The sequence below is a fragment of the Phaseolus vulgaris genome, chromosome 10 (assembly GCF_051622355.1).
Source record: "Phaseolus vulgaris cultivar YP4 chromosome 10, ASM5162235v1, whole genome shotgun sequence".
NCBI lineage: Eukaryota > Viridiplantae > Streptophyta > Magnoliopsida > Fabales > Fabaceae > Phaseolus > Phaseolus vulgaris.
The window spans coordinates 44,072,633-44,095,938 of NC_143507.1; the positions used below are offsets into that span (position 1 = coordinate 44,072,633).

Genomic DNA, 23,306 nt, shown 5'->3' on the forward strand with positions numbered 1-23,306 from the left:
TTATTTTCTAGCATAATATTTCTCTCACTAATTTATTTTTAAAATAAATTAAAGTAGTTTATTGTTTTGATAGAGAGCCAAAAATGGAAGAAAATGTTATAATATATTTAGAATATAAATGAAAAGGGGAGTAGAGGACTTTTTACATAAGGCAATAGCATATAGGAAATACCTAACATAGGTTTTTAAATGGGGAAAAGATTAGGTGTGGTAATACAAGAAGGTTAGGGTAATGTAACGTATTTAAAAGGTTGTTGCACTTCTCTTGTCACCACACTTATTATTAATCTATTCTTTAAACACCTAATTTAATTTAGGTGGTAAACATCAAACATTAAAAAAGTATTAAATATATTTTTCTTTTTGTAAAATTAATTTTCTTTCTAATCTAAACTTTAGATTTACTGGATATTTGTAAATAAAACTATTATAATAAGTTTGTATCAGCTCTTTTCTGACATAACAAAATAATTATCGCTTGAAGGTGTTATCAATTAGGAGTTGATGGGAGTTTCTTACTATACCTTCATGTTTTTCTTCTTGCATTCCATATTTCAAAAAATACTCAAATTACTCTTTCATATTTTTCATTAAATGTTATTTAATTCCAAAATGTGGAATCCATAGACTTCCTGGATTATAGAATCCAAAAGTTAAGTTTGTGTTTCGGATCGTACTGTATTCAAGATTTCACAATCCAAAATATAAATTTATATTCTAGATTGTAGAATTTGGAATGAATATTTTTAGAATTTTTGAAAATATAAGGTTGCAGGAAGAAATGATAGGATACCCATAAAGAAATTTCTAAATTTTTAAGATATTTAGATTAACCCGTCCTATCCCACACTTGACCTGTGCAAGTTGTTACGTGAAACGGGTCTAAGCGGATCAATGAATTAAAATAAACAATTTGTATCGCATTTTTTCAGAACGGTGTGCATTACCATCCCTAAATAAGTTAGGAAAGAATATGCAGATTTCTATTGTCAACTAATAAAAAATAAAAAATTTATATAATTATGGGGAAAATATTATGTGAGCAAATAGAATATAAAAACTTATATATTTTATTATGATTTTAAAACATACTCCAGCTATCTACATATTTGTATTTCGTTATTTCCTATCCCTATGGTTGGTGCCAATGCTTTGGGCCTCATGCAGCTATATTGTGATCCACATACCCAATTTGACTATAATGCTTAATTTCTTCAATGTTATAATTTCTCAAGAAAAAGAAACCCAAGACTTTTACAATAACATTGAGATTTGATGGTTAAGAAAAATGTTTCAATCATAAACCAGCTTAGCTCATTAAATTACCCTTAATTACTATAGTTTTTTAAAAGAAATTTTATTTAGAAACCATTAATTTGATATTATACCGATTGGTACTGGACAAGCCATGTCACTCAGTTTTGGCGACAGATCAATCACATTCATATTTGGTTGGTCGTCGAGAGCGAGTGATATGGCATATCTGGTACCGACCGGTACATATATTAATCTAATTCAAAATTTTATGAATATAATTTTTCTTCACGAATATTTATAAATCACTACAAGAAAATCATTAAATAAAAATCAAGTTTAGAGACAAAAAATAATTAGTTGGTATACCGACTAGAAAAATTATTAGTTTCTATTATTAATAAATAATTTTTAATTTATTATCTAATTAGCGATTAAGGTTTTTCTACCAAATTTAGATTCTAAATAATTGGAAGTTAAAACCTTAGTAGCTATCAACTAATTATTTTTAGTTCTAAAATTGGTTTTTATTTAATGTTTTTCTTGTAGTGAATATTTTTCTAGTATTTATAATGACAGATAAATTTTTATGATGAACCGTAGGTAATGTGTTGTGTATGATTGATGATGGTTCCTTGGATAGTATAGAACACATGGTGTGGTTTGAGGTTGTGGACAATGATTTATGCTTTGGAAGGGTTTCACATGCAACTGACGTAGCTTATGGGCCCAACATATTTTTCCTAATCTTTTATTTGTATTATGTTCCTGGGATTAGGTTGATTAGGTGTTATTAATATTTTATTAATAAGTGAAAATTATCTTCAATCATGCTACTTTCATTAGATGCTATTTCATCGTTTATATAAACTCAAATTATTTCATGTTTTCGTTTTCTGAAATCAAAGAGTCTTTTTTTTAAATAATATTACTTTTTTTTTTTCAATTTTTAACATTCATTTAGCTTCAAATTTCAATTTTAAAAAAATCGTTTCAAGTATGTTGAAAATAATCCTGATTTTTTTAGTTATAAATACAGTATCAATCATCCTCTAATTTTGGATTAATCCTGCAAAACACTCTCTTAATGCTAAAATATGTGAACATTTTTATTGATTTTTATAAAACTTTCACTGTGATATTATCGATAGTTTAAAGGTTAAATATGTTTTTGTCCTGTACTATCAAAATTAATTTTCGTCCATCCCTAAATTTTAAATCATCTGAGTACTTGTAAAGAAACTATGAGAATGATTATTACTAATTCTTTATTTGACTTAACAAACAATCATTCAACGTATATTATAATTATAACATTCATTCATATAAGCTGATGAATCAGCATGAGATATTTTAATATTTTAGTCTACACTAAAAATTTGTTTGTCACATTAAAAAAATTATAGTAAGAACTCATTCTAGTAGTTTGTTTACTATAAATACTCATAATCTCTAAAATTTAAACTAAAAACGAAAATTAATTTTGTGTGAAAATAAGGACGAACAACGTATATAACCCTAGTTTAAACATAACTACTTTTCTAATTATAATTAGTGCAATATATAATTTCCAAAATAGTTATAAGCTTGAAAAAACAAAATATTCTCAATTTGTACTCTTTTTTATGTTTAATGTTGTTGTGTATAATATTAATAATAAAATAATTTTCAGAAAAAAAGTGTGATAATAAACATTAAACCAGAAATTCCGTATAAACTGCCCAAAATCCTGAACAAGTGGGCTTTTTTTTTGTCTAATTTATAAACTAAAGTTGTGGGTTTTGAAAAGCAGAAATTGTTTATATATTTTTGTGGTAATTAAGATTCTTAATTGATGAGATGTGTGTGTCCCATAGATTATGGTATAATTTAGAATTGTGATGAGTCCACGTGCGTAAGTATTCCATCTTTATGTTCTATCATTCTTCTTCTCACTCATTCATCACTACAATTCAAATTTCATGCTTAGTTTGGACGAAACACAATCTGAGAAAGGAAAAAAAAAAGTTCACTTCTCTTCTTTCTTTCTTTACTTCATTTGTGTATCTAACGTGTCTGTATTCGTATCGATGGAATAAAAATACAGAGTTAAGTATGATTTAATGATAATTAGCTCATATGAAAATTAGATAATATGAATGTTACTTGTGATGATCGTTTCAGTTAAGGTTCAACCGTGAAAGAGTTTATTAGATGTTATAAATAAATACTATAATCAAGGCAAAAGTATGTCATTATTATCGTATTTATTGCATCCAAATACCGAACACTTATTTAACGTCGGAGAACTTTTTACAAGTATCATCCCAACAAAGAGTTTAACCTGAACGACTGAAAGAAAGAGGACAAGAGCGATCGAGGAAGGAGATTTAATTGTTCAACTGGTGAATACTAACCCCTCACACTAAAACAATGTAGAAGTTAATATAAAATTATAAATCTAACACGGAAACTATTTCTTATATAAAAATGTAATTAAATGTAGAAATTATCGACATCTCAAAAGATTTAGCTTGACTTCTCAGAAAACTTACTCTTTTCACGTCCGAAGAGCAATGCTCCTTTCATGTAAAAACATTTAGTGTTCACCATGAGGTCAAGTAAAACTTTTCCTAGACCACAAATCTTATGTCACTTACCAGAAGTAGAATCGTCTCATCCTCATCAGACGCTGAGATTGATCCTTCAATCTCCAGTGCCCTAAAAGCACACATGGAAAGTATTTTTTCAAAAAAAATAAAGAGAACCTCCAAAGCACGATAGCTAGCATGCAGACCAAATTTGAATATGACTTGAAGAACTTACAAAATCAACATCGGATCGAGTTGCAAGCACTTCATGAGCAACTCATAATACTCAACCAAGACTAGAATATAGATTGATTTGAGCAAAACTTGTAAACCAAAGCTCAAGCATTTCGCACCATTTTTTCACTCACAAACAAGACACTCATTTTTTACTTTTCTCGTTTTTCCACATTCACGTTTCATCGTTAATGAACATATCTAAATAACCGACCCTCTCAAATCCATTCAAGTGAACAATACTCACCCGAAACCAAACAAAACCTAAGAAAAAGGAGTTCCTTTCACCGTAATAGTAAAAATTAGGTGTGTTTGGTAGTTTCCTTCTTGTTATTGAGAACATGACATCACCAAGTTGAATTGAAGGGGTGATTATGGTGGTGGGGTACACTTACTCAAGGAGAGGCGACCACTATTTCGTCTTCCACTAAAGGGTGCCATGCTTTTTTTTGGCATTCCCTCGTTAATAGAGACACCTACACTTTTTCTTCACTTTCATTACACTTCAACACATGTACAACTCCTTATTTTTATTCCGTCATTCCAACACTAAAAGTGAGACCTCTAACTTAATCACCCTTGTTAAAATCTTCCTCAAATTTAAATTAATTTATTTACTATAAAAAAATGTTAAATACATGTGTAAATTAATGTTTATAAACTGAATTAGCAAAACAATTTACATATGTAATCATACTTTCGAAGGAACGATATCTTAAACTAAATTCAAAATGAACACAAAACACTCTAAACAAGAATCAAACTTAACGTTAGATTTTATGATATAAACTTTTGATAAACTCAAATCTTTAAATTGTGAACATAAAATAAAAAATTATATTATAATTAATGAATCATGTAGTCATATTCATGTCTGTGTTGGTTGAAAATTTGATATTGACTAGTGATAAATGTTGGGATTCATGACTAAAGACAATGATAATTCGTAGTATATAAATGGGTACAAACATGATCTTATAAATCGGATTTTATAAAGTTAAATTAGACTTAAAATTAATTTCTTAATATGATATTATAATCATTTACAACCTATCATAGTGATAATTTGTTGGATTTTTCAGATCACTCATTATCATACCACTATCAATCATCCATAATATATGTACCAGACAAGATCTAGAAGCCTCGGTACTTGATTATGGTCGACCGATATATCCAAAATGCATAAAGACAGAAGGAGATTAGTGAGCCTAAACAATATGAAAACATTAAGTAATATCATTCTTAATTATGACTCAAACGTTAATCCAACCCAATAATAATGAACTCATAATAAATATATAAATAGTCACAACTTTCCAAAAAAAAGTCATTATCGCACATTAATTACATCGAATACCGAATAAGAAATTCTTATTTTAGTGTTAGCATCTTTTTCCAGTACTCCCCAACCGACATTACACAAAAAAAATAAATGAGAATATAGAATGATAGAATGAAGTAGCTTGATCCATTTAGCATAAAAAAAAAACTTATCGTTTGATTAAAAAACATGTCAACATGTAAAAATTCTTTTAGTCCTATTATGAACAATAATATACACTACAGTAAAATCATCAAATAAAAACAAAAAATAATTAGTTATTATATTGACTAAATTATATACTATTTTAGAAAAAAAAAATTATTGATTTCTAAATTAGTTAATTATATATTAATTTAGAAATTATTCATCAATCAATTTTTTTTTTAGTTTCTAAAATAATATCTAATTTAATTAATATAACAATTAATTATTTTTAATTTTTATTTAATGATATATTTATATGAAAAAATTTGGAGAAGAGTTTAGAATTGTTCCTGGGCAAGGTTGTGTTTTGGTGACTTGTGCGTTGCCCCCACTTTCCAAACTGTCCTTTTCCTTTTGCCTACTGACAGCTATTTCCTCCATTGTGCCTTCCCCTTTCCGCAACCATACTTTTATTTCCCATATTACCCTCACCCATTCAAATATCAAAATCCCTTTTATCAAACAACATTTTTTTTCTCTATGGCCCATGGCTTTCAAGTTTTATCCATATTTTTTCGTTCACAATTTTCCTAATAATGAAAATAGTTATTTAAATGACTATAATTAATGGTTCAAAAATAAATTAATGTCAATTTACCAAATTAGACAACATAGGTATTCAAGTAATGTACAAATAGATGCTTTGTTTGGATTACATGGTAAATTTGATATGGTTTGAATGGAAAATATAAAGAAAGTTAAGGTATTTGAAGTAAGGTAAATAAAATAAAAAATGAAAGAAAAAAATTTAAGAGTTGACGAGTAATGTGATGATTGTGATTAAAATTATATTTTTTTAATCAATATAAATGTATGATTACAAATTTGTCGTTGTATATAAAAAAATAAATATGATTTTATTTGTTTTGAGTTTTAGTTGTTTGTAATTGGAATTTTTTTTCAAACATATGTAAGAACAAATTTACAAATATTTTGAAAAAAATACGAATTATTAACATTATCAAAAGATGATAATAATTATAAATAAAATAATTTGTTTTATTTGAAAATAAAATTTAGGAGTTGAGTTAGTGTTGGTGTTGAGGTTATGGTCAAGGTTGTGGGTAGGGTAAGGATTAGGATTGGGGTTATAGTTATAGTTATAGTTATGGTTAGAGTTAGAATTAAAATTGGAAATAAATTAGGATTATAGTTGGAGTTATGGTAAGGACAAGGGTTAGTGTCAGAAATAAGGTTAGAGTTAGAATTATAATTAGGAATAGGAGATTAGGTTAAAGATAAGTTTAGAATTATAAATTAAGAGAAGGGTTAGAATTAGAAAACTAGAGATAATATTTTGGAGATCCTATATAGACTAAAGATTAAGATATTTCATTCTTGGTGAGTGCAAACTTCACCTTATAAGTCAGTTTTATGGGGTTGAGTTAGGTTTAAAGTTCACTTCTTAATATGATATCAAAATCATTTTAAAGTCTATCCTAATGAGAGTTTGCTTGATATATTGTGTCACCAACTATCGACTCGTTATCGAATCACCCATAACATATATTTTCACGCACGAGTTGGTAGCCTCAATGTGAAGGGTGTGTATTGGATATCACACATCGACTAGAGATTATGATATTTCATTTTTAGTGAATGCAAACCTCATCTTATAAGCCAGTTATATGAGGTTGAGTTAGACTTAAAGTTTATGCATGATTATAACACAGTTAAAATAATCCATATAAATTAGGCAAAAGAAGAGTTACTAGTTAAAATGTATTTACTTGTTTCCAATTGGGCAAATCCAAAGAAGGAAGGGGTGAAAATGTCAAAGAGAAATGTGTGTTGAAGACAATAAGGTCTGCCAGGTGAGTGGGTGGGTCTGAAAGTTCTCTCTTTGCTTTGCAGGTCGCTTTCTCTTTTACTGTTTTCATTAAGCGATTTACCAGTTACCACAACCAAACAATGCACCATTACCCTTTCCAATTCCAATCACATAACAATATACACTTCAAGTACAAATGCTCTCTTTACACTTTCTTCATTGCCATCTTCTTCTTTCCTTCAACTTCAAACCCCCTTAACCACTACCATTTCTTTTACCCTTCACTAATCTCTCTCAACTTCTATTCCTCAGCTCTCACTTTTTTCCTATTTAAAATTTTTCATCTTTCATCAAATTGTTAGAAAAGGACCAAAAACAAGCTCTTTTGTCATCTGAGTTGGAGCATCAAAATCCCATCACTTTGCTTTCTAGTTTCTGCTCAATCTGGATTTTCCTTTGCTTTTTCCCTACTCAATTTGTACTGGGTTGTACTGTTCTCCTTTAAACTTAGATCAAGCTGCTTCCTTTCTCTGGATCAAGCTCGCTCTTTGCTTCACTTTCATTGGCCCTTTTGCTCTAAATACCAGTCACTTAAATATTATTACCAATCAATGATGATTCTGGTGAGAAAACCCCATTGGGGGTTGCTTCTTTTTCTTCTCCACCTTCACTGCCGCACCTGTCACTCTACAGAACCTATGAACTGTACGGACACAAGCCGCGTTTGCACTTCTTTCATGGCCTTCAAACCTGGACCGAACCAAACGCTTCCTCTGATTCAGAGCATGTTTGATGTGCTGCCTGGTGACATCACAGTTGAAGGCAACGGGTGGGGTTACATGTTCATAAGGAAGAATTGTTCTTGTGCTACGGGTATCAAGGAATACTTGTCCAACACCACCTTCACTGTGAAATCCAATGAGGGGTTGGTGTATGACGTGGTGATGAATGCCTATGATGGCCTTGCTTTCCTTCCCAACACCACCAGGAGGGCCAGGAATGGTGCTGTTGTGTCTCTGAGGTTGTTTTGTGGATGCTCCAGTGGACTGTGGAACTATTTGGTCAGTTATGTGATGAGAGATGGGGATAGTGTTGAGTCCTTGGCAAGCAGGTTTGGGGTTAGCATGGATAGCATCGAGAGTGTGAATGGCATTAGTAATCTGGATAATGTCACAGTTGGTTCACTTTATTATATACCACTTGATTCTGGTTAGTCTTCCTTGCAATCTTCCTCAATACTTTTCTTGGAATATTTTGGAACCAGTTTCTTCACAAGTTTTTTCAGAAAAAATGAATCTCACTTTTCAATAAGCTAATGCCCAAGTTAAAAAAATATAGAAAAACTATACGAAAGAAGTTCTACAAATTAGTTAATGTATAAACTAATTCTAGAGAAGTTCATTTCAATTTTTTCTTAATTTTCTTTTTGAAAGGAACATGCGGAAAAATTTGTCCAAACATACATGAATGTGTGTGTTTATATGTTGGAGAAGGCCTTGTTTTGGTTGAGGATGTTTTCGACTTAAGTGTTAAATTTTGCTTTGTGCATCTGCTTACTGTTCATTTTGAAAGTCTGGATAGGATGTCAGAGTTGGGGGTGTTGAGGGTTATGTAGTTGGTTGGGATTGGGACAGTGATTTTTGAGAATTGTATGGTTAAGGTCTTCTTAAGGCACTTCAATAGAAAAATATATTTTATCATGATAAAATAGAATTTCAGGATAGGTTATAATTTACAAAGCAGCTGGCAAATGAAAGAGGATGTGTACATTTAATAAGTTGATTATGAATTGAAAGTGATTCATTCACGTAGTTGGGAATTGGTAAAATTCTTGGTTTGTCATGCGTGGTGGGCTGGTGGCATTTAATGTGTTAAGAAAATCATGCGTGTGCGGGAAATACCTACTACTATCAATTGCTTAAAATTTGGAACAGTTTTGTTTATTTTTCATGCATTGATTACTTTGACTGTTTGAGGAACTAGTTTGGAGGGGTTGCAGAATGCATTTAAAGAAGTTTTCCTTTGCATCTTCTCTTTCCCCTGAAGACAGTTGCATTCTGTTTCCAAACGAGATTGATTTAATATTAAATCAAGTTGTAAAGTGTTGTGTTATCTTGGTAGCAGATTGTTGTTAAACAGTGGTTTGTGGTAGTTTCTCCATGCAGAGTGAAAGTTTGAGAATATCATATATTCTATGCTGGTGATTATGTATTAGTTTCCTTACGTTTAGGACAAATATGATCGGTTTCTTTGAGGTGGTGGAAGTTGCATATTCTGTAATGCAGTTTAATTGGGAGAATATGCATGGGATGACCTTCACTTTTATTGAATTGACCAAGCTGAAATTGCTCATTTAAATATTTGCCTATATTCACTGCTTCAATGTTTTACGTGCAATGGATTTGTCTATATTCCTTTACCATTATTTAGCGTTGAACCACTATTCCAATTGTATTTGTGAAATGCTGACCGTTTCAATGGATTGCAGTTCCTGGTGATCCTTATCCCCTGAATAATGCTGCTCCACCAGTTCCTGTTCCTGCCCCATCCTTTGATAATTTTTCAGGTACTGATATGTTGTAAAAAGGAAAAAAAAATTCTTTTTTTTGGCTTGTAGTTGTCTGTCATGCCTCTACCAAAGACTATGCATTAATTTATTTAATTTTTTGGTTACAGCTGATCAAGTCAACCACAAGACTCATGTACCCTACGGATGGATCGTTGGGGGCTTAGGAATTGGTCTACTTCTAATTATATTAACTGTGATTCTCTGTGTTTGTATGAGATCATCAAATTGTTTTGCTGATGATGCCAGAACTCATGAGAAAGATGCTGAGGGCAAGATTTCTCATAAATTCCACATTCTAAGGAACCCAAGTTTTTTTTGTGGTTCTGGAAGGTACATATGTGGCAAGCATGTTGAGCAGAAGCAAACAGATGCTGAATCCAGCAATCACACGGTTACCATTCCAAAAGCCTCAAGTAACTACCTACATACTGATTCTCGTGTGTATTGTTCCTACTATTTCAGTGTGATGAAGTAATAATGTCTCGCATGTCTTATTTTTATCTTCTTCAGTACATTACCAAAACTATATTTTGTGGGCTTATTTCTTTAAGGAGGAATCAGGAAAAGGGTTTGCCTAGTGCTGGTTTTTATCTGATTATGTTGAGTATTGATGGATATTGGATTGAATGATTGGTGATCGTATGGTCCAGTCTGCTATATAGTCGAGCATGCATAAAACATATGGTCCTCCACTTTTTAAAACATATGATATCTGAAAACTTTGCTTATATAACCTGCATTCATTTTCATTCGGGCTGTCGAGGTGATTTTAAATAGCAAAGTAGTTTTCTGGCTGTAAGATGCATTATTAACAACTTGTAAGTTACGACTAACTCGTCCTTGGTTTTAAATTTTGAATATTATTCATTAATACGTTCTTAGGATGACATGAATACATGCCACTCTTTCAACTTAGATATGTAACTTTTGGTTCTATCATACATCTCTGTATGTACTACCAATATTAATGATTTGTCCATTCAAATTAGTATCGATGCATAATATGCTCTTATTATTATTGCAGCTCTTGGGCCTGATGTATTTGAAATGGATAAGCCTGTTATTTTTACATATGAAGAGATTTTCTCCACATCTGATGGTTTCTCTGATTCAAATCTACTTGGGCATGGAACATATGGTTCTGTTTATTATAGCCTCCTTCGTGATCAGGTTTTTGGGCATGTACTTGAAGACTTGAAGTTTGTTATTATATGCAGTGGGCATTTTTTCTCAGACCAATTTTACTTGAATCCTTGCAGGAAGTTGCTATTAAAAGAATGACTGCTACTAAAACAAAAGAATTTTTGTCAGAGATGAAAGTTTTGTGCAAGGTTCATCATGCTAATCTGGTAATTTCCTTTTTAATGATTCCATCAAATAAATTATATGATTTGATTTTGGAGTCAATTGCTTGGCACATTTCAAAAGCCTGAGTTGTACTTTTGATTGATATTGTCAAGGTAGAATTGATTGGCTATGCAGCTAGTCACGAGGAGCTTTTCCTAGTTTATGAATATGCTCAGAAGGGTTCACTTAGAAGCCATTTGCATGATCCTAATAGTAAGGGTAAGACTATGCATCTATGCTTTGGACCGTAGAATATTAATCACCACTGTCTGTACGGACTGGTGCCGGTGCTTTTACATTGAGATTTGAAGTTTCTGAAAATTTCACAGAATTTTTTATTCAGTACTATTGGAAATTAAATGCTTACAGCATTTTGCCTTGTTATTGTGATGAGACGTGCAATAATAAAAGTAACGAGATTTTCTTTTTCCTTATTTGTTTAAGGGGTTCAATCTGATACCAGCATTAATCTGGAAACCTAAATAGTTTTTTAGACTGGATTTTTCTTATTTTCATCGTATTCCTAACTGTTAGTCGATATTTTGTTGTCACAATTGAGAAAGTTGACAGCGAAAGAATGACATTTGTGCCTAACCACCACCTTATGAACACTTTTGAACTCAAGAAATGCCATCTTTCTTTTCAATTTGATGTCTTTATCCGGATTTTCCACTATATAGAGATTATATTCAGTGGACTGCCATTTTTTTACTATGAGCAATTGATTATTTTCAATATCTTTTGTTTGGAGATGTTTTTACCTTTTAAGCGAGTCAGATATTAAGTTGATACTTCATGAGCTAGCTACTGTCTCTATGATGCAATTTTGTGTGTGTTGATACATGAATGAAACTAGCAGTGGGGTCCGTTATGAGAAAATTCTTATGTTATTCAAAGACTAGTCTTGAATTGGTGTCAAGACTGCCAAATTTCCATGTTTTATTGTATGAACAAGTTTAAGCTATGCATTTATGGTTTGTTTTCATTTTTGTGTGCTGCTTACAGGTCATTCCCCACTTTCTTGGATCATGAGGGTGCAGATTACGCTTGATGCTGCTAGGGGCCTCGAATACATACACGAGCACACAAAAACTCATTATGTACACCGTGATATCAAAACCAGTAACATATTACTTGATGCTTCCTTTAGAGCAAAGGTAATAAAAAAAATGTAAACAATGCTACGCTATTTCAATTTCAAAATGTTTCACTTTTCTTGGTTATCGTTTGTCTTAGATCTACTGTCTTCTCTAGATTTCAGATTTCGGGTTAGCAAAACTTGTTGGGAAAACAAATGAGGGAGAAATATCAACTACCAAAGTTGTTGGTACATATGGATATCTTGCCCCAGAGTAAGTAATGCCACTAACAACATTTTTTTTACTTATTCCTCCTGCACAAAATAATATTTTTTATTTCTCATATTTTGCAGATATTTGAGTGAGGGTCTTGCGACAGCTAAAAGTGATGTCTATGCATTTGGGGTTGTCCTTTTCGAGATTATATCAGGAAAGGAGGCCATCATTAGATCAGAAGGCACAACGACAAAAAATCCTGAAAGACGTTCTCTGGCTTCTATAGTAAGTTCTGCTTGCATGAGTTTCAGTTCTACTGAATATAGTTCTGCCTTGCTTTACGTAAAAGATTTTGAGGTGTAAGTAACTTGCACAAAGTATGACGACAATTTATTGAATAATTTTCTTGGTTCTCGGAACTCGGTTTCTGTATGTGTTTTTCTCAGCAATACCAGTTGTTGGTTATGCATGTTATTTTACCATTACAACTGTGTTCTGGGGTATAGCCTTGATGTATGTTAAATTGCAGATGCTGGGAGTTCTTAGGAATTCACCTGATTCCATGAGCATGTCAAGCTTGAGAGATTATATTGATCCAAATATGATGGATTTGTATCCCCATGATTGTGTATTTAAGGTTAGTTCTCATTTTCACATTGTTTTTCCTCATCCACCTTGGTTTGGATGTTTTCAATATCTTGGATCTATTAACCTGGAAAATTGAAGACTCTGCAGCTCAAATCTCAAAGCATGACAAAAATAGATATTTACATACCTGAATTAAGTAATTCATGCAACTTTGTAATATCTCATCATGGTATTATTGATCTGACTAAATAATTGCATGAAGTTTTACTATTGTACTCATTTGTTTTGTTGGTATATATTAGATGGCCACACTGGCAAAGCAATGTGTGGATGAGGACCCCATCTTACGACCTGATATGAGACAAGTTGTGATTTCCCTCTCACAGATTCTCCTTTCTTCTGTTGAGTGGGAAGCAACTCTAGCTGGGAATAGCCAGGTTTTCAGTGGCCTTGTTCAGGGAAGATAGTTTACACACCCAGATTCATTCTTTTTCTTTTCTTTATCTCTGTATCCAGCTAGCTCTATACCTTTTTGGTTGGTTGATGATGGTGATGGATCAATAGGAACTGGGACATGTGGGTCAATATCTACTTTTAGGCATTTATTTTGCTTAATATCTTATGCACCATGCCTTGATTTTTGTTTAGCTGCATTCTATGTGTAGAAAATTTTGGATGTATGTTAGAGTGTGATAACGAAGCTAAAGAAGAATCTCATAATTTATTGTTCTGAGATTTGTATTGATATAAGTTGTAATTCGACATTAATCTATGTATGTTTATATTCTTTGATTCCTTCCATTTCTTCTGTTATTGTAACATTTTCCTTGAGTTTCATGGTTTCATGGAGAGGCATCATGATGTAATGTTACTACTTTCATGGTCTAAATAATTGTATGTGTAGACCAAATTTACAATATTGAGAAAGGAAAAATAAAAGAGCTAGCAATATATTTTTTAATAGGTTGTTTAATGATTAAAATTTATTCAAAATTTTAAAAATTAGGAATAAAATTCATTAAATAAGTCGTGATATTTAAAATAGTAAAAGTGCAATTTTAAGCGAGTTTTAACCGACAACAAGGAGTATATTCATATGGGTATATAACCACCGATATAATAGTTTTAAAAATATATAATAAAAAATAAATTTATAAATAATATAAAAAATAATTAAATAATAGTATTGAAAGTTGAAAGGTAAGCGTAAGAAAAAAAAATAATTATCAATATATCATGATTATTTATATTATAATGGTAAGGATGATATGTTAACACCATAGTGAAATACTTAAACCCTAAAATACATACATTTTACATACCAATAAATTAATATTTTAATTATTTTTTAATTAAAATTATTATTATATTATTATAATGGTTTGTTTAGCATATGTTTTTTTACTTTCTGGATGTTAAAGAAATCTTTTGCTAATGATAAATGGGTAACTAACCAATGTGAAAAGTTAATAAATTTCTAATTAGAAAATAGTGCAAATTATTTTATATAAGTGGTGTATAGCTTTTAAAAAAAGTACAATCATTTTAATATATTTAGTATGGATTATAATTAAAATTATTTATTCAATGCCTTTATGGTTAGATTAATTAATACACCAAAAGTTAGATGTGTGCAATGAAGAGTCATGATCCAAACAAATTTATGGGCCGAAAAGACCAAAAAAAAAAAAAAAACCCAACAAAACGACGTAGTTTGGTGCAATCCCGCGTTGGCGAGAAATTCAAATAAGCAGAGAGAGAGAGAGAGATTGTATGGAGTAGAAGGAAGAAGAAGAAGAAGAAGAAGAAGAAGAAGAAATGAAGAATATGAGTTTGGATAGTGAGGTTGAAGACAATGATCTCCATCGTCTTCGCTCCGATCTTTCTTCTCTTCTGCATCAGGTGTGTCACACTCTCTTTCAATTCAATCCTTTCACAAATGCAAAATTTCATTCTTCAATCTCTTCAAATTCCAGAGAACCAATGCAACCATTCATTATTTCTTAACCTAACCACCAATTTTAGGGAACATGTAATCATCAAAATCCATACTTTAATTATTGGATTCACAGATTGACGAGCTTGTTCTGCGAGCAATTGAAGTGAATAATAATAATAATGATGAGAAGAAGAAGAAGAAGAATAGCATAAGCAAAGAGGGCAAAACGCAAATTGAATCTTTCTCCCGAGTCCTTTCTGCCATGCTCTCTTCTTTGAAGGTGAAACCCTACTCAACCCTGTTCTTTGTTTTGTAATTTTAGTTTTTTTTTTTTTTTTCTAATTTGCTTTGCATTGATTGTAGTCTTGGGTACCCAAATTTCAAACTGCACTTCACCCTGAAGAGACAGATTCATACGATGATGAAGGCATAGCGTGTGACAGTCCTGAAGAGACAACCTTAAGTTTGGTGTCTCCTTCACCTCTTGTGTCCTGGCGTGCAAATTGCACTGTGAAGAGAGGTAGACAAATGTTCATGCTTACACCTCTTCCATTATCATCCAAACACCACGAACAACCTAAACCACAGTTCCCTCCCTCCACGTTAGCCACTACTTTCATGGACAATGTAGTTGTCAAACCAACCCCAATCAAGCACCAACTGACAAACAACCAAGACAACGGATCTATGCTTCTTGTGATGACTCCCTGCCTGAAAATGTCCCCTCCCAAATCCTGCCTTGTGCTCGAACCTATTTCCGAAATCAAGCATTTGGGTGATCACAAGTTTCGCAAGGGCACTCCTTATCCTGTTGGGATACGTTGCAGTGATTCAGAATCTTCTGGTAGTGATGATTCTTCGCCGGATTTATTCTTGATGTATCCGGAGCTCCTTGGGATATGCCGCGATTCTAAGGCAGGAATTGGGAACAAAACAGTGGAAGCATCGCCGGATTGGTTTACCTCACCTCCTAAAACTTGTGTTCTGCTGGAGCCACCTGATGATAATATTGACGATCGCTTGTGTGTACACATAAATGGCAACATTCTTAATCAACAAGTTGGAAAGTTTAAAGATGGGGATGGTGATGATGTTTGCAAAGATCATAGTAACCAAGGTAATGCTTATTGCAATTGCTCGTTTTGTTTGGATAAATTTATCAACATGATCATATAGGAGAAGAAAATGAAAATGAAAATGAAAATATGCATCTCAATTTTTTCCAAAGTTAAACTGAGCAACTTTTATAAATTGAATTGTATCTGTTGATTTTAGATTATGGGTTATGAGAGAAGTTCAAATCATCTTACTTTTTCATCTTCTGCTCCTTTAAATGTTCATTGAGAATTTTACCCAAATATGGCTTTAATCTATTATTGAATCGTTGGTTTACACTTGACATGGGTTTCATGCATAAAAAATAGCTGTCATTTTTCTCTTCTGTGCAGATAATTTTGTTGGGAGTTTAAAACACGCAGAGAACACTCCCATCATACCAGAAAGCTCATTTCAAACTGGAAAACGACCTGGTGAAAATACTTTGAAGAGGGAGTTATGGACTAAGTTTGAGGAAGCTTCCACTTGGGGATTACCCACAGATCAAAAGAGTGCCCAGAAAGGGTTTCTTGACCTACTGGAAGAAGCTTCCTGTGATAAATAGATTAAAGATATGAAGGTGTCAAAGATATAATCTCATTAGAAAATTTTGATTTTTGACTTGTAAATGCTCTTTTATGTTGTAAGATTTGTAGCAAAGAATTCATTCATGTACTTAAGGGCAATGCTTACCAAATGCCCATTGTTATTTTCTCTCTAATGTTACTTCTCTATATCACTATTCTCGGCCGTTTTATTTAGTGTTAATATCATATTTAGTGTAAAAGAATTTTTACAAATCAATTTATGGAAAACTTTATTTTATATTGCTTTTTAACTTTTTTATCATGGAAGTGTTTATCTATTAATTTATCCAAACTATCCTTACATCACAAGCAACAACATACTGACTACTATTTACTTTTGAATTTTGATCACTTTCTTAACAGTTGGTTTGTGCAATTGCTGGAATATAACCTTTGTTTTATATATAATGTTGATGCAAAATGGAAAGAAAAGACGAAGAATAAACATTCTTCGTTCCAAAGCATAGGAATTTTTTAAAAACAACGAATAGTTCTAAGTCTGTCTTATTTAAACTGCCTCTAAGTCAACAGGCACATGAGTAATCTAAGAAATGATAAATTGCATGTTACTAAAATTAATCCCAATAGAATTGGTAAAATGAAGTGATCTTACTTATTGATAAAAGTAATTAGGTAAAATAATTTATATTAATAAGGGTAAAATTTATAATGAAGTGTGTACACGGAAACGGTCATAAAATAAAATATTCTTTATTAAAGCATACTTATTAGCATGACCTAGTAAATGTAGCACATCCGTTATAAAAATTGTGAGAGTGTATTGTGATTAATAAATCGTTAACACATCATATTAAAGATATTTAGTATTGAATTATATAGCTTGTTATACTAACTAGATGTTAAGTTCATTAATTTAGGATTAGTTAATATAACTTATTACACCAACTATGTGGAGAATTATTTTAAAACAGAGTATTACGTTGGATCTCCTCCGCAACCCTTGACTCTGAGATCTGTTCCTACACTTCTTCAAGACAACCTTACCTTCACTTGCTTGCTCTTGTCTCTTCTCCTACTTCTCTAATCCTGGATGTTTTGCTCTTTCAAATTTGCTTGTTAATTCTGAGTTCTTCAATGTTACCCAAAAAGACAATAATTATCCACACCTCAAAAAACAAAGACAATAATCATCATCGCCTCAAGAAACCAGAGACAATAATCATCCACACCTTAAGAAACCGACCGATCTTGTTCGTGTTCTCAACCATTTGGTACCCATTTTTGAATTTGTAGACTTACGTTTTAGTTCAGGTTTATAATCATGTTCTCACATCCACGAGTAATACCCAAGAACTTATCAACTGTTCATTTGTGTTTTAAAAAAATGAATAGCTGCCTTAAATTATTGAACTAAATTCCCATTCGACAATCATAGGAGGCGATTTTTACTTGCCAAGTAGTAGAATGATCCATGAGCGAAGTCGGTCATAGTTTGACCTCACTCAATTTCATCAATTGATAAAAATATCACAAAAGCAAACATATCTGAATCGGAATGTCACAACATTATGGGCAAGGATAACCGAAGGCTGTAATTTCATTGGCAAGCAGGTCACGATTAACATTAAGCAATGACAAGATTCTGTTTGGTCTGACATGCTTTTTACAATTCATCATTTATCAATCTTTTCTAATATAATGGTATTGAAAAGAAAATCTATATTAATTTAACAGCTGCCTACACTCTGAGTGTATGTGCATTAAGTTAATATGGTCATACAAAAATATGGGATTTGTCGTTGGCATTCTTCATTGAAGCACAAAGGCGCCACTAAAAATTCAGTTATCTGCAGCCAATCATCCAACTACCATTTCGTTGGACCAATTTGCTTTAAGGCGGCAGCATTTGCATCAAATAATCACTCTGACATGTAATCTTCTGCTCCACTAGACTGATAGTTGTCCTGGTGTGGAGCACCTCTATGATGGTGTTCTAGACCATCGTCCATTTCTAGACGAGATCTCTTTGATGAATTGCCCCTTGAACTTGTATAAACCTTTAAAGGATTGTATAGGAGATTATAGTTATGCATTAAAACACATTGACAAACTTAATAGATAAATTCAGTGCCATACCCCAGTATCCTTCCGCTCAATCGCAGCGACACTAGACCTCCGTCTTACAGTCACTCTTGAAGGTACTGGACATTGCTCAATCTCTTCACCTGATCTTCCCTCTTTAGCCCTCTTTTTTCTTAAAACAAGTTTAGTTGGAAGAGGCTGCATATCAAATTAAGTATAAAATTAACACATCGACATTGTGTCACCAAGAAGCTATGTTCCAATCCTTAATTTAAAACGACAGATATAGGCTCCAAGAAATACCAAGTAACGTGCTTCTGAGTCATCAAATGCAACAAAGAATGTTGTAGGATCGTCTGCATCATCACCCCGAACCTATTAAGATGATACAAAATTGTAAGATAGTGTTAAAATGGGGAATTTATTTTAACATTGAAAGGGTTAACGACTCAAATTGTTTGTGGAAAATTTAAAGCAGGTCATGATGTAATTTGATGGTAACATTCTTTGAACTGTTAAAATAATTCTACGCACATCCCAATGATACTCGCGAATCCAAGAGTATGAGACATCTTCATTTTCATCATATATATCCTTTGACAGCTGCCATCACAAAGTTTAGACACATCCAGAGTTAATACACAATTATGTACAACTAAAGTTTCAAAATTGAAATCATATATAGATTTAATGCATACCTCTCCTGGTGCTGGGGCCATATATGCCAAAAACTTTTCAGGATTAGCAGGATCTGAACTCGTTGCAACATAACTCTTCATAACTGCCTGCAAGCCACAAATGGATAGGAATCAGTCTAACAACATTCGGCAATTGGCACCATTAGTCACACAGGAGCCAAGATAATATTTACTTGATATATTTCATAATTGCCACTTTCAAACGCACACAGAACCAAAAGACCAACAATCAGGTAGTTAAGACACTGGTAATTTAGCCAACACTATTTATTGCTACTGACAAACAAAGGAAAATTGAACTTTTCAATACTAGATAGTTCCACCACAAATTGAATCAAAACTACAAGAGAGAATACGACAGATGATGCATGAAAAGTTGCAGACAATTTGCGAGTGTTTCCCTTTTTACATTATCGGAAGTATTTAACCGGATCCTAGCTTTTAACCTTGGTAAAACAGGGGATATGTGAGGAATCGATTACTACTACATTCATCCTTGAAAAGCTTACCTTTGATTCAAAAGCATCACGAACAGATTTGTCCAACTTAGCATACATTTCTGAATCGGCTGTGGGAGCATTATCAAATGCAGCAACGACAAACTGATCATCATACCTGCAAAGAGATCAGTAGATAGAAGGTAGCTTTAGTTATTATGAAATATGAATGTTGTCTTACAGTTTGTATTATCTATTCTCAAAAGATTAGGCTTTAATATCACCAAAATAAAAGACCGATCAATAGAACACCAGGGTGAGCAATAAGTTAAATACGGTGTTGTACCTATCAAAATCGGGCAGTAATGGCATAACCTCAACAGGATACAAATCTTTGTTGGTTGCATGAACAGGATCAGACTTAGCTGCTTCAAACGATGCTTCAATTTCCCTGATTTGTCTTTCCCTAAAATGGAGATTTCAATTTTAGTTAGAAGATACAAATTACTTTCACATAGTAATTCATATGCGTACAAAGGACTTTGTAATGGTGGAATATACATACCTACTGTTGAGGTTGTCCAAAACGCCACGGCCTCCCTTCATCTCTCTCAGCTCCTTAGCTTGTTTTTCAGTTAAAGACTACAAACATTTTTATAAGTTTTTGCTTGTAGTGTGAGAGAGTAATCCATCATCATGTCAATATATAAGCCTAATACCTGTTTCGTTGACTCCATGCTTAGAGGAGATATATATTGTGTTTTGACAAGCCATGCTACACCTTTATCAGTAGGCCTCTCTTTTCTTTTTATGCCATCTTTTTTAATGGGTGTAGCAGCTTCATCATCCCGCAACAGTTCTTCATCTTCTGGAGCAAGAGGTGGTCTGACACTGGGAGGACTGTATAAAAAGGTTCACCAGACCTTCTCAGTCCGCATAATTCATTCAAGTATTCAAATTTTAAAAAGGAACAGAGGACAGTACTTGTAGACACTGAGATCAAGCAGGTCCAGAGGTATCCCCAGATCTGGCTCCACAAAAAGCTTGGGTTTGTACATTTTCTCCAGGGATGTGATTGTATATTTTGCATATCTGCCAACAATCATAAAATCACCATTAGATTACATACTGATTTTTATCCGTATTTCCTAGCTACAGATGTAAAGTGCCAGTAAGATTACATACTGATCTTTATCTTTTTTGAAAGCCATAAGCTTAGGTTGAGCACTTGGATCTGGAAGTTCATTTCGAAATCTTAAATGAGAATACACAAAGAAAAAGTGTCAGTGTTAGAAATAAGCATGACAAAACCACTACATGGCAACATCCAAAATATACACATAGCATTTCCCCGCCTCATGGATCATTACCAACACCAATACAATGTAAATTGAATTGAATAAACACTCGCAAACATAAAATGACATCAACATACTCACTTGAGCTTACACAAAAATGTGGTGGGCTTCTTCAACCTATTTTCCACCCTCTCGGCACTCAACAAGGGAGTGGATCTCCTTTCTCCCATTCGAGAACCTGCAACCAAGCCGTGTCCCTTCCCAGACGACAACAGGTGAGTCTTCTGCAGAACAGTGTTCTGGGACTCCTTGAGCTGTTGCCTATGCTTTTCCTCCTGCCTCTGCTTCTCGAACTCCCTCTTCTTCCTCAACCTCTTTTCCTCCTCAGTCTCGGCTCTGCCAGGAGGCCCATTCACCTTTTTTGCTGGCACGGGCGGCTGGTGTTTGTGCTGCTTGTGACCAATGCCATGATTTGAAGGATCATATTCGCGGCGACCGGATGTGGAAGGATCCTTGAAGCGCCGCTCTTCGTTGTTATGAGTTGCCGGGGGAGGAGGAGGGGGCGAAACAGGGGGTGGTGGAGGCGGAGGCGACAACGGCGGCGGTGGCGGAGGTGGCTGGTTGTTATACTGGCTATTAGAGGGATAGTACGCAGGAGGAGGCGGAGGTGGCGGAGGCTGGTACGAAGCCTCCGGCGGCGGTGGAGGCGGCGGCGGATATGGATAGTGAGGGTGATGGGGATTTGGAGGCGCGTATGGAGCATGATGCTGATTTTGATGCTGTTGTTGTTGCTGATGATGATAATTGGAATTTGGAGGGATTTGTGGGAATGAAGCATTAGAGGGATCTCCGTAAGCACCCCAATTTTGATTATTGTTAGTATACTGATGATTCCCACTTGGAATAGGGTTTTGAATTTGACTCGATTGCGGAGGGAAGGGCCTGTAAGAGGCCATTCCTTTGAAGCAGAAATCGCAGGCTAGGGTTTGAACTTCAACAGAGCTGAACCCTAGAACAAACAACACCAATATTAATAATAATCAAAACCAAAATGGGTTCCATTACTGAGAATCCTGGTTCTGTACCTCAAGTCGCAGAAAACGAAACGATGCAGAAGGAGGTGATGCTGATGCAGAGGAACACAGAGCAAAGTTCAAATTGTTTTGCTTATGAACAGAGCTTCTGCTACAATTTTTCTTCTCCCTTTTCCTCTTTCACCAATCATTCCTCGGACTCAAGGGTTTCCTTTTCAATTGGCCAAAAATCATCTAATATAATGAAAAATAACAGAATTCATAAATCATACCATATATAATCAAAATCTTTTTTTATTTTATACATTACATTTATTAATTCACCTTTTAAAAATATTAATTTAATTGTTTTCGTAAAAAAAACAATTTAACCTTTTTCACTTTTAAAAAAGTCAAAAAAAAAAAATCTCCATTACTAATTTAAATATAATGAAATTAGAAAACATTGCATACTATAGTGATGGTTTTTCAGTGTTACAGTAAATAATAAAATTAATTTTAGTTATCATATTAGTAAATAAGATCATTTTTAAAAATACAATTTTCTAATAAAGAATTAAATTAAAAAAAAAAATAAGACATCAAATTGAATCTAATATATATGATAAAAGATAAAAGTTAGATTTGATAATTCAGGCTAACTGAAATGTATTCTTACATGTTTAAATATTGTAGGCTTAGTAAAAAAAAAAAATTTGACGTAAATTATTGTAATTTCATATTTAAATCAAATAAATTATTGATTTAATTGACTTTTGATCCTATGATATATGTTATTTTGTTTTTGTAACTATTTATTTTTTTGTTTATTTTGTTTAGTCCCTATCAATAACTATCTATCTTAATTTTAGGATAATGAAGATTTCATCACATGTATATGGTAATAAAAAATTAAATTTAATATTGCTGTTATTATTAAAACTAGAATAAAAAATAAATTATTTATAGAGATTGAAAAAACATATTTATAAATACTAAAAAAATATAATTTATTTACTAAGGATTTAAAAAAAAAC

The 23,306-nt window shown here is 32.8% G+C and overlaps 3 protein-coding genes across 5 annotated transcripts; 2 read left to right on the forward strand and 1 right to left on the reverse strand.

Annotated features, from left to right (window-relative positions):
• The first annotated feature begins 7,329 nt into the window (after positions 1-7,329).
• On the forward strand, positions 7,330-13,960 carry LYK3 (protein kinase family protein / peptidoglycan-binding LysM domain-containing protein). Of its 2 annotated transcripts, none has more exons than XM_068621972.2 (11): positions 7,330-8,569; positions 9,849-9,926; positions 10,037-10,342; positions 10,954-11,099; positions 11,189-11,278; positions 11,390-11,495; positions 12,282-12,433; positions 12,531-12,628; positions 12,709-12,856; positions 13,101-13,208; positions 13,462-13,960. In XM_068621972.2, exons 1-11 carry the CDS (start codon positions 7,972-7,974, stop codon positions 13,624-13,626), a joined length of 1,995 nt encoding a protein of 664 aa, XP_068478073.1. In that variant the 5' UTR covers positions 7,330-7,971; the 3' UTR covers positions 13,627-13,960. The 2 variants fall into 2 exon arrangements, 1 of the variants encoding a protein (XP_068478073.1); XR_016516245.1 differs by having other exon boundaries at positions 7,505-8,569; positions 11,394-11,495.
• A 911-nt stretch (positions 13,961-14,871) lies between these two features.
• Positions 14,872-17,016, forward strand: LOC137819504 (uncharacterized). Of its 2 annotated transcripts, none has more exons than XM_068623378.2 (4): positions 14,872-15,061; positions 15,232-15,378; positions 15,462-16,215; positions 16,547-17,016. In XM_068623378.2, the coding sequence occupies exons 1-4, from the start codon at positions 14,978-14,980 to the stop codon at positions 16,756-16,758; spliced, it is 1,197 nt and encodes a 398-aa protein (XP_068479479.1). In that variant the 5' UTR covers positions 14,872-14,977; the 3' UTR covers positions 16,759-17,016. The 2 variants fall into 2 exon arrangements, with proteins under 2 accessions (XP_068479479.1, XP_090152472.1); XM_090296346.1 differs by having other exon boundaries at positions 14,931-15,061; positions 15,185-15,378.
• Positions 17,017-18,320: 1,304 nt separating this feature from the next.
• On the reverse strand, positions 18,321-22,565 carry ELF7 (hydroxyproline-rich glycoprotein family protein). The gene is made up of 13 exons (XM_068621531.1): positions 22,342-22,565; positions 21,398-22,265; positions 21,144-21,212; positions 20,943-21,050; positions 20,678-20,858; positions 20,524-20,600; positions 20,305-20,424; positions 20,031-20,136; positions 19,522-19,608; positions 19,358-19,426; positions 19,127-19,198; positions 18,878-19,021; positions 18,321-18,798 (listed from the first exon to the last, which is right to left on the reverse strand). Exons 2-13 carry the CDS (start codon positions 22,210-22,212, stop codon positions 18,661-18,663), a joined length of 1,986 nt encoding a protein of 661 aa, XP_068477632.1. The 5' UTR covers positions 22,213-22,265; positions 22,342-22,565; the 3' UTR covers positions 18,321-18,660.
• Positions 22,566-23,306: the final 741 nt, after the last annotated feature.